This window comes from Morone saxatilis, unplaced genomic scaffold (genome assembly GCF_004916995.1).
Source record: "Morone saxatilis isolate NCDOM2014 unplaced genomic scaffold, NCSU_SB_2.0 Contig8, whole genome shotgun sequence".
Classification (NCBI taxonomy): domain Eukaryota; kingdom Metazoa; phylum Chordata; class Actinopteri; family Moronidae; genus Morone; species Morone saxatilis.
Window position 1 is genome coordinate 25,117,642 of NW_023340257.1, and position 12,129 is coordinate 25,129,770.

Below are 12,129 nucleotides of genomic sequence, written 5' to 3' on the forward strand. Positions count from 1 at the left end.
ACATGCAATGTGCTTCTGTAACTGAGAGAGGATTTACAGACGTTTCCTTTTTCTTTGTAATTACGAGATCTTTTCTCATAATTATGAGATCAGGATCTCGTAATTACGAGATATGGTGTACATTTTTTTTTATCCAGTGAATGCAATGCGCTTCCGTAGAAAAGGAATTTCAATTATCAAAGATTTATGACACTTTCATGGATTTCATCGTAGTCTCGTAAACGTATGTACATTGTACATTTCTGTCAAATCTGTATTATTTATTATTTATATATATATGGAACTAAACTAAACTCAGACATTATCATGTGAGAATGTTTCTATGCTAGCATTAGGATTAGCCTAAAGCACTACTGTGTCTCTAGAGCCTCCAGCATGGACTCAGGGACGTGATGTGATCCAGCTGCAGAGAGCAGATCAAACAGGTGTAACATGTTATCAGTGATGTGTAGACATTTGACTTAATGATGTAATCTCCACAACACTATATAAATTACGTCGTCTATTATCCATACTGCACATTCATCAGATGCATTTGTGTTGTGATTTTATCACCTAAAGCATTTATTTATATACATACGGGTGTAGGGCTTATTTTGGAAGAACAGATACTGCCAAGGGTATTTCTCTTTGTAAGTGTATTCATGTTGTTTAATGCTTGGCTGGACATAATTAACCCATAATACAATTAGAAACAATACTTTGACGTGTAGCTACTGTTAACTGTACATCCACTCTTTGCTGTGTGTTGTTGTCCAACAGGTAAAACCAGCCACTATTTCCAGTACAGGTGGTGGATGGTTATAGAAAGGAAGTTTGAAGGAGAATAATGCCTCAGCAGGCAGAAATGTTGTTTGTGTGCATGCTTCCATGTCTGTGAGGGTTCTTGTTTCACACTGTTAAAATAAATGTAACCATAAACTTCATAAATAAACATAAACTGCTTGTCTTTCTTTTTTACTTGTTTGCTTTTTTAATTAAAGTTTTGTACAATTGTTGTGTTATTTGACACTGTTATGTTATGTTAGTTGATAGGACACACTATTAATTCATTAATACGTTATATTGTAGCTCTTTCCCAGGAAAAACAGCTTCTTCCACACCGATCATGGTGCAATTTACATCACTTTTTTTAAGAAAAAAACCTAAGCAGTTAACATGAGCAGTGATGGCAACAGAATACACAAAACCACCTGATACAAAACACCTGAACATAAACTGAACAGTCAGTTGTGCTACACAAACCTGATTCATCCAGTGCAGTCAACACATCCTTCTCTCTGACTCTCTCGATGTCAGCATCCACGCCTCTGTTAAGACTTAAAACTGCCTCCTGCTGCTGCACCATTATAAACAGACTGGTCTAAATTAGGTCATCTCTATCATGGTCATCACACACACACACACACACACACACACACACACACTCATGAAAGGCCTACTTTCTCACTGCTACTGATGGTGCTAAAGTGCTGCATTTGCAGACTGACCTCCGCTACTGTGAGTGCAGCAACACGTAGCCAAAAACATGTACTTGAGTGTGTGTGCCTGTGTGATCATATCTGTATGTGGGTGTGTGTGTGTGTGTGTGTGTGTGCGTGTGTGTCCATATGTGAAGCAAGGACAACTATGCAAATCTCTCTCCGTAAAACAGAACAGCAGGGTCTACTAACCTGCTTAGAGGAAGTGTGCTCACTCTGCTGCTTGCTAACCTGCTTTGCATCAGTTACATTAACGTTTTTTTATTGTAGAGCAGTTTGAGCACAGTAGAGATTAACATTGTAACATGAGAGAGCAGCTTGACTCTGTTATAGAGCTAGATATTCCCCACAGGTGTCTGAATATCCACAGATATGCTGCATATAGCCACTACATCGTACATTACAAGGCCAAAACTATAATATTTTTAATTCTTCATATTTTATAAATCAAGCTTAATGCATTTGGGGAAGCCACTGAAGGAGAAACATACTAACTTTCCACTACTGTTGGTTGGTTTCTTCCAGAGAAGAGTCTTATTTTCAGTATGTCTCTGATATGATGCATTTTCTCTAAAATATTACAAACAAGTCATTGAATCAGGATTTTGGGTTAATATTCTGCAAAGACCTGCAGGCTAATCTGTTGTTCAGTTACAGCACAATAACACTGTATTAAAACCTCAGTATTTAACTTCAAGTTGCTTAAATACTTCAGTCTGGAGATTTCAAGCACTGAAGCTAAGTGCCTTTATAGAGAATAAATATATTTTCATTACTATTAATTACCATAAATGAACACCAACCAGTCTAAGAGACCGACATGAACATGAGTATCATGCAATCAGTAAGACTAAAAGCCTACAGCAACATTTGTATTATTAGTATGTTGGCATGCTATTAGCATTAGAGTCAGTAAAGCTAAGGCTTTTACCAGTATCATAGTCTCATACTCTTTAAATAACATTAAGTTTTATATAAAAACTAGACGTAAAATGTTGCATTTAACTTCATGTCTCATACGACCCACAAATCCATCAGACTGAAGGATATCCAACATTCACATGAAGACATTATTCTGTCTTCTTTCTATTGTGTTTAATAAATATCACCATGTAACATTTGCAAAGACAAACAAACTGTGCTGCTATGGTGGCTTTCACTGCTGTACCATGACCATGTTACACTGCACTGTTTGTACCATGGCTGCTAATAAAACTGTGTACAAACTGCCCATTACCATCAAATTATGATAAATAATTGTCTAACAGCGGAACACAACCTGATATTATCCAGCCACTGTTCATAAAGAGGTTGCATGTTACTGTTATATGACACCAGCACATAATGAGGTACAACATGTCTTTTATTAGTTTCTCCAAAAACAACCGCTCCTAAAGCACAGTGAAATTATTAATGTTTCTGTTGGGGTAAATAAAAGCACTGGATAAAGGTTGAGGAAGGATGAAATAGTAAGACAGGTGATTCTGGTTTGAAGTTGAGTGCTTTGACCTTCGCAGTCACCGTAAACTGTTGGTATTAAAGTGCTGCCAGTGAACTCGAACCCTTAAAGCAGCTTACATGCATATAAACGTAAGAGACAAGTGACAGATAAACGTCTCAGTGGCCAGTTCTAATGCAAAGTGGTAAAATCCCATAAATGAGTCCTAACCTTGGTTGTTTTGTCTTTACTACTGTCCTGTGAGTGGATCTCTGCCGGTCAGTGACTGAGTAGAGTGGAATAATCCACCTTCAAACAGCCAGTAGAAAGGAGGGAAACATTCAACTCTGATGATTTTTAACTCTGACTGTAACAACTTACTTCACTTTTCCATACATGATGGTTTCAGGCGTGACTGGCCTTGTGGAAAGTACCAGAGAATCTTAAGATTACTGACTCGAGTGGCCACATGTTCAGAAAAATAAAAAGGCACAACTATTTACTGACACCAAATACAGACGCTCCACACTTTAACTGATAAGATGCCGTATAAGGTGTGTGTAGACTTCTCTACAGTTTCCATGGAGTTGCTTGATAAGCTATCAGAGTGGGAAGAAATGTCTAAAACAGACACAGCGATGCTTCTCTGATATGTATTCAATGAGGAAAACATTCATTTAGGTTAAAACATGTCATAATTCGGGTTATAAAAACGAACAGTATGGTGCAAGCTGAAGTCTTGATCCGGGTGCTGCGACATGTTTGTAAAATAAGAGCTTATCTGTTTTTTCCTCTGCAGTGCAGTTAGGGGAGGCACCCCTGTTCTCTTGCTGAGTCTCTTTCTTGCAAACAATCTGCTGTGTGAGAATTAAGGAGATAACAGAAACTTGAAATCCAGGCTTAAATATTTTGTGGAAATCTTACGTCAAACGGTTTAAATTTGAAACATCAGCTCAAGTAGATTGAGGCTTATAAAGGGCAATTTGGGATTAGTGCTGTATATGAATTTAATGCCATTAAAGTCTCCAACGTGTTGCCCAAGGGCAACTGGTAGCCCGCAAGACGCCTATGAGGCCCACAGAGCACTTTGTGTAATCTCAATCTTAATCTTAAACTCTCTTTTTTGCACTTGCAAGGAAGTGTGCAAATGGGCTCCATCGTGTCAAAACATTCAAATACATGACTGATATGTTTATATTAATTTTAAAAACGTATATTCAGAGTAGCCTTCATTAAATGCTTTGAGTTGAAACCACGCTTCCTTACTCTGCCTAAAACCTCACCCACTTTTTCTGGGTTGCACTATATTTTCATGATGTATCAGTTCAGTGGTTTAATCTGATTGGGCTGAGTTTACTCTCGGTTCATATTAATATGATCCTTCAGTGTTAATACCACAAACAGAGAAAAAATACTCCTCCGAAACCCGTTGGTGAAAATGACTAAAGGTGAAAATACACACTGTTATTCTATTAAAAGCATCAGTTTAACGCTGATGTTCATGTTCATGTTCGTGTTCACTTCTGCTGCAAGAAGAAATGGTTCTGATGAAAACTGTTGCTGTAGTGAAGGTCTGTTGATCTCCCAGAGTAACAGAGAAACTGTGTCTGGAAAGTCACGCTGCACTGGAGTTTTTAAAAGTATTTGAAGCTTTACAAACAAAATTCCATCCACTTCCATTGTGTGTGTGGTGACAGACGTTTCAGAGGCGGATACCTCAAAACCTCAGCAGATAAAAACCAAATTATCTGCGTGATTAAACATGTGGGTTGATAAAATATTCTATTCACAGATGTGGGACAATATGTTCTTGGTGAAGTGGCCCTTTAATGTCTATAGTAACTACGGTCCACAGTGAGTGCACAGCATGTTTGAGCTCAGCAATGAGGAACTAAAATCAGAATTAAAATAGATATTTCTGTGGGATGTTTGCCATTGTTTAACTGATGCGTGTGTGTGTGTGTGTGTGTTAAACAAGAAATACTGTGTAACAGAGCTCACTGACATTGTTATAAAGCCAGTGAGTGAAGTTTGTTGTATTTGACTCCTGATTGAAGCGGAATCCTCTACAAAGTCTCTGTCCTTCAAATATTAGAGTTTAAGTTTTGTTTCGAACTTAAAGTCCTAAAAACAACTGAAAACTTTAAAGCAGTTAAATTTACAGTCCAGAGTTGAGGTCGACTTGTCTTTCAGTTGGAGTAAAACGCTCAAAAAAAAGCTATTGACGAAAATACTTTCACTTCTTGTAAAACCACTTCCTGCACTGAAGTTGTGATCGCAGTCAACCAATGAAACTAAAATCAATCACACTTATATTTCCTTCCAAACTCATCAAGAAATTCCCATAGAGCACAACACCATTTATTGAGCCCTGAGAAACACGGACAGCTTCTCTGTCCAGACTGTAAGCTTCACTGTGAGGGGGACACAGATAACTGAGCAGGCAGAAGTAAGACATGCTTGATTTGAGCCAGCAGCCACACATCCCCTTCTTAATGAATTCGCTAATAGTTTTTTACCGCCTTGAATTTGCATTTGATCTTAAAATAGAACTTTGATTCTTTAAATGTTTCAAGAAAAAGATATATATATATATATAAAGAGAGAGAGATAAAGATTATTTTTCAGACTTGTCACAAACTTGAATCAGTGATATAAAGTGAAACTCAGAAGAGTGATCGGTGACATTCAGCAGCAGCACGAGAACAGACGCTCTGACCTTGTAAACTTCTCCGTAGGTTCCTCCTCCGACTCTCAGCAGTATCTCAAAATCATCCTGAGGGTTCCTGGTGGAGATATCCAGAGCTGCCCGATGCTGGAAATCCATTCTGATGTTCATGTGACTAATATTCCTCCTCAGGCATGTCACACACTCTCTTTCTCTCTCTCTTTCTCTCTCACACAGACACACACTCACACACTCGGTGGCATCTACATCTACAAAACAGATAAACTCTCATAAGAAGTGAGCTGCTGAGAAAAGACACTCTGTCTCTCTGGCTTCTGTCGGTCGACTGCTGTCACACATACACACACACACACACACACACACACCTTCCTGTTTCTCTTTCTGAGCCTGCAATCGATCCTCCCTACCTCTGTCACTCCCTCCCTTACACCTTCCTCTCAAGCATTTTTTTCTGTTCATTTGCATAATCCAATTCTGTTTCCTGTTGGCTGTGTGCATGTGAGACAGGCAGAGACAGACTGTAAGGCTTTTATGTCCAATGTTTTACAGATTTGTGTGTTTGATTTGTGTGTGTGTGTTTGTTTGTGTGTGTGTGTGTGTGTGTGTTTCTGTACATGTGAGGATGAACATACAAAAATATGTGAAATATGAGCCAGTTCTTACTTTTTAAAGAGCTAATGGGGATAGAGAGATCAGGATTAAAGGTAAAGATCCTCACAACTGCAAAACAAAGATGAGTGTGTGTGTGCGTGCGTAGGTGTGACTGTGTGTGTGTGTGTGTGTGTGTGTGTGTGCATGCGTGTACACATGGGCACATACTTTGGGAACATATGTGTGGCCTGTAGCTGATTGACAGTTGTTAGTTAGTTTCAGCGTAAGTTTCAGTCTCAGCTTCACACCTACTGAAAAGTGTCTGTTTGTGTGAGTGTGAATGTGTGAGTGTGAATGTGTGTGTGTGTGTGTGTGTGTGTGTTGCAGCTCTGCAAGTCACTCGTGCTTGGAGCTCCCTGTCAGCTTCCTGTTCAGAAGCCTTTCCCCGCTGATAAATAAGGGGCACCCGTTACATCCTGTTAGCAAGTTAAAGTCACTTTATCAGCTGTGTGTATCTTCTCTGGAAACTCTTTGTTATTTCTTCTATTTAAATCACTTTCAACGGCCTAAATGTAGCATTCACATGCCTGAACATCGGATCTGGTTAACTGGTTAATAAATTACTCAAAGTACAAGTTTGATTATTTTTAGGGTGTGCAGGTAAAGACATATAGATCAATCTCCCACTCTCCATCTCTTCAGAAGAGATTCATTATTATCATGACATCAAAGATTACAGTTCCACATAAAAACAGAGCTAATGCTAACTAGCTAACTACATTTTCACCTGCAGGTGCAACTTACTTCCCTGAGCTTGCAGAGGTCAGAAGAGGAGTTTTTCAGGAGGAGAAAGAGCTTCAAATAACCAGGGTCTGGTTAAAAAGTGTCCAGATGCGGTCAGGGATTGTCTCTGGTTGGGTTTCACTCCGTCATCATCGCATCGCAGTGGTGCTTAATTTTTCTTCGTAGAGGTGTAAGAAATTTAAAGCAGCACTATGTGAGACTTGGCTTCCCCGGTTGTAAATATGGACGAATGTATTGATCGATGCTGTAAGATTACTTATGATTAACAGCCAAACATCAAGCAGAAGTGCAACAACACAACACAGAGCAAGCAGCTGATATCACTGAGCAGTCCAACAGAAAGGAGGCCAGCTCGCCGTCTGGCCCCCCACCACACCAACCAACACTCCCACGGTGATCTGAGCACACAGTCCCAGGCAGTTCAGCTAAGCTAACTAGCTAATAGCAGCTACATTTCACAGCAGTTATGTTACTGTCCACGAGAGGAGATGGAGGACATCAGACTGAACACCATAGAGCAGTACTGCTAGATAAAATACATTAAAGGAAAGAAAGAAAGAAAGAAAGAAAGAAAGAAAGAAAGAAAGAAAGAAAGAGAGAAAGAAAGAGAGAACCTCTTCAGTGTCTCATATGAAATCATATTTATCACATTTTCTCAATGGCTTCCTGTATTTTTTTCTGTGCCTGGTTGTTTTACTCTTGCAGCGAGCTGCTACTGCAGGATGTTCAAAGTTTCATTTTGTCTTGTCTCATCTTCTCCAGAGATGCAAGAAACAGATGCATACCCTCGCAGACTACTTGCTGCGTTAAGAACCGGCTGATCTACAAAGAGCCTCTGTGACATGATGAAAAGTGTCAATAAAGCTGATGAATGTGTTGTATTAAAGGGTTAAGTCAAAGAAGAAACTGTGTCTGTCTTGGCATTAAATCATGAAACCATCTTCATCGTTTGACATTTATCCCCCTGCTCTGTCTGCCTACAGTCTCATTTCTCTCAGCATGGCTCACAAACACCCACATGTGACAGACACCAAACACAGGCCAGTTAACCACAAATAACCGCCTCGACCTCAACGCAGCCCAGGGAGCCAAACTGATGGAACTATTAATACAGCACGAAGCATCAGTAACACCTGAATGGGTGAGTTTGCACATTGTCCTCCACAGCACTGACCTACGACCTCCAGACGGTCTGCAGGTTTGACTGTGAGGGAAACAAACAAACGGACAGACAGACGGTGACCGAGCTCCTGGGAGCAGCACGGGGCCATGACTAACGGCTGTCAATAAAAAAAACATCAGTCCAGTAAAACCAACGTCTAGAGGAGCCGTTGAGTGTGCGGGGAGCCCACAGGAAGCTTCAGACAAACATGCTTTTGAGCATGCTCTATGACCCAAAAACACAGACGCCTGCTTTCATAGCTCAGACATACGGAAGCCGAGAACGGCCATGGATTTTTTTTTTTTATGCACTCATTATGTTATCTCGTGATAAAGAATTCATTATTTCATTATCTCGACATAACAAAGATCATTATCTTGTGATAACGAATTAATTAATAATGTGTTCGTCTTGACTTTAAACTAATGCGATAACTGCCAAGCAAACGGCTTCTTTCAACTTACTGGTCGCTAAGCTACGGCCAGTGGGCCTTACGGAAGCCGTTCGCGATTAGTTTAAAGTCAAGACGCATTATTAATTAATTTGTTTCCCCAAGCCTGAGCTGATATCTTTAATTGTTTTTTTGTCCGATCAACAGCCCAAAGATATTTAATTTAATATTATAACGGACTCAGAAAACCAGCAAATATTCACATTTTGAGAATTGTTGTTAGTTTTTTAAAGCAGGCCTTGATTCTGGCGCCCCCCTGTGGACAAAAGTGGTCCTGCCTCCACTGCCTCATATTGATTTCAGACATACCCTCTTTTATCGTTTTATTGCGTTCACATTTGGGGAGTTTTGGGCAGCTGTCCTTTAAGTTGGTGGCTTTGTGTTACCCACCTCGAGGAAGACCCTGGACCCTCACTGGGTCGCTCTGTAGCTCGTTCCTGCCCTTTCACCTCCCCAGATGGAGGAACATGGAAAAAGAAAGTTGCTGTCATAACATTATTGAGACTGTGGGCAAATGTCAGACAACTCGGAGCAGAAAATTAAAGGTGGCATTTGTTTTAGGTCTGTGGTCATACGAGCCAGTGCACAGTGGGGGAGGTGTTATGGTGTAAAAAGTGCTCATGTATATGTAAAAAAGAAAAGCCATACATAAGCATTTAAAAGCTGCCGTATTATTCTTATAAAGCCGGTGGAAGACTGAAAAAGAAGTGAAAGATAACAAACTATAACAATACATCCAAATATTGTTGATAATAATTGCTCTAAAGTAAGAGTACAGCCACGTCACATGAGGAGGAAGAACGATTGAAACAAATATTTAACACTGAGACCTTCGTTAGGCGGTAACTCATTACTACTAATAATATTACTTTCTTCAGTAACTATTAGTGTAACTAATTTAGTAATAATATAGACACTCCTCCAATAAATTATTAGTTACAATACTTTTGTTGCAACCCCTCTACTTTAGTTTAGTTTAAAACAATCTGATCACATCCGTGGATTCATTTTTATAATCTTGGAGGAAATTAGTTTGGAAGATGGAAACATTCACATTACTTTGATTTTAACAAACAAAACTGTATTTTAAACGTCGTAAAGTCTGGATTTTGGGGAGAAAGGATGCAATTACCAATTAGTATAGTATAACTAGTAGTGTAACTAATTACTGCTTGCAGGGAGGAATAAGTAAAGTAATAACATTACTTACAGTAATGAGTAATATGTTTAATTTAATTTAAGAATTTAAAGTAAGTAACTAAGTAACTAACCAAACACTGACTGAGACAGAGGGAGGCTGCTAACGATGTTTGCCACTGGTGAGTTCACTGCCCTCTAGTGGTAACAAGAGGAACTGCAACACGTGAAATTCAATTTAAAAATATAATAAAGATAAAATAAGATAAAATGTTCCTTTATTGATCTCTGTGAGAGAAATTCAAGTTTGACACAACAGCACAGAGGAATAATATAGTGCGTAAAGTACAAAAGTGTAAAAAAAATACAATAAAAACTAATAAAATAAGAACATTATAAAGATATAATAAAAAATATAAAGACAAAAAAATGTAAACAGTATAACTAAACTGTACATGTGCGATTATCATTATTATTATTTTCTAACTTCAGCACAAATGTCAATGTCAAATATTATCATTAACGCTAATTTTACGTATTTAATTAGCTGCAGTACCAAACTGTGGCCACAAGGGGGCAGTAAAACTCAACCGTCTCCCACTGAAGCTATTTACAATGTATTTAGAGTGACGGGTGTTTTCCCGCCATCTAGCGGTCACAGTTTGTAACTGCAACACAATTTAAAAAAATCAGCGTCACGATAGCATGCTAACACTTCCGGTTAATACTTTCAAAATACAGGGACAAAAACTAAAGCAACCGGAAAGGAAGAAGTACAATAAAATAAATAAAATAGACGAGAGTTACGTGGCCAACAACGGCGGTCAAAGTAGCGTTAGTGCTGACTGTATTTTTACAGTGTTAACAACTTTTAGTTAGCAAGGCTACCTCATAGCGGTCCGTCGGTTAAGTGGGTCCGTATACTTTCCGGTCCGCCTGTGCGTCGTTCTTTCCGGTCCGACCCGTTTCTCCCTCCGCCCCGGTGCTTTTTCTCTCCGCGGCACACGTGAGGATTTAATCCGGTTTTCGCTTTAAAGTTTCCTCTAAACGTTTGGACCAACATGTCGTCGTCTTTCGAGCAGATGAGGGCGAACGTGGGTAAACTCCTGCGAGGAATCGACAGGTATTGATGACGCTGTGAGCGGATCGATAACCGGCTCGCAGGCTAACGTTAGCCTAGCCTGGCTGCTAATGTCGTGAAGCTAACGTTTTGCTCCTTTCACTGATATTAGTGTCAACACTGTTAATTATTGATTACATGTTATAATACATTAACATTAAAACTGGAACTCTTCCTGTTTTAATGTGTACGTCAGCTCAGATCTGCAAACATTTCCCCTTTTAACATCCAATAATGAGGATTTCTTATAATATTTGTAATATTTACTATTTACTAAAGTCCTGTATTAGATTATTAATTGATTTAAAGTTAAATTATGTGCTGAAAGCTGCTGATTGGAGCTGCCATCAGCTCGAACAAGCGAATTGTGGTTATATTAGACACAAAGCAAAATATTTACAACTCGAGCCACAAAAGCACTTTTAGCCTGTAATTTTTTATTTAGTGACAAACTCAGAGAGGAAGTTCAGTTCAGTGTCTGTCTCCTTTTCCCATCTGCGTTGACACAGATGTTGACAGATGTTGACAGATGTTACCTGCTGAAGACTGATGCAGAAAGCTGCCAGCTGTTGTTCACATACAGCTGAGCTTCCCGCTGACCCTGCCTTTAATAACGCTGTAATGAAGACTTCTGTTGTACTGAGACAAGACGAAGGGCTTTGTGGAACCTCACAGACACAAATATGAGCTCACAAAAGAGAAATGACGTCTCTTTATTACTGTTTGTCTCACAAACGGCTTGTTGTATCTCGTATTAGTGTTTACTATAAACCAGACTTGCGTGATGTTGAGTGCTTCTTCATTCACACATATTTAAAGTCACAGAAACACTCGATTCATCTGTTGTGATCTCGTCTCTCACAGGTACAACCCAGAAAACCTTGCGACGCTGGAGCGCTACGTGGAGACGCAAGCTAGAGAAAACGCCTACGACCTGGAGGCCAACCTGGCCGTCCTGAAGCTGTAAGATAACACAGTCACTGTGGGAATAATGTCTCCAGTATAAGTTCTAAGAGCGGATAAAACCAGTTCTAGTAACTTTAAACATTCATGATACAAATGTTTCCAATGTGTGTCTGCAGGTACCAGTTCAACCCCGCCTACTTCCAGACTCAAGTGACCTCCCAGATTCTGCTGAAGGCTCTGACCAACCTGCCACACACCGACTTCACTCTGTGCAAGTGCATGATCGACCAGACTCACGTATCCTTTTGGTGCGGTTTCATCTGCCTGATGGGGGCGGCTGTGGCTCAGAG

General features: G+C 39.6%; 2 protein-coding genes across 3 annotated transcripts in view; one reads left to right on the forward strand and one right to left on the reverse strand.

The window, feature by feature from the left end:
• Positions 1-5,972, reverse strand: part of LOC118342258 (mitogen-activated protein kinase kinase kinase kinase 5-like) — a 36,901-nt gene extending 30,929 nt beyond the window's left edge. Inside the window, exon 1 of the mRNA XM_035680759.1 lies at positions 5,639-5,972. Within this exon, the coding sequence (XP_035536652.1) occupies positions 5,639-5,758 (120 nt within the window). The 5' untranslated portion in view covers positions 5,759-5,972. The remainder of the gene's footprint in view (positions 1-5,638) is intronic.
• Positions 5,973-10,680: 4,708 nt separating this feature from the next.
• The window catches only part of eif3k (eukaryotic translation initiation factor 3, subunit K), a 4,075-nt gene continuing 2,626 nt past the window's right edge, over positions 10,681-12,129 (forward strand). For both annotated transcript variants that reach the window (XM_035680695.1, XM_035680696.1), the window contains exons 1-3: positions 10,681-10,876; positions 11,738-11,836; positions 11,956-12,076. In XM_035680695.1, coding sequence (XP_035536588.1) covers positions 10,815-10,876; positions 11,738-11,836; positions 11,956-12,076 — 282 coding nt within the window. In that variant the 5' untranslated portion in view covers positions 10,681-10,814. The remainder of the gene's footprint in view (positions 10,877-11,737; positions 11,837-11,955; positions 12,077-12,129) is intronic.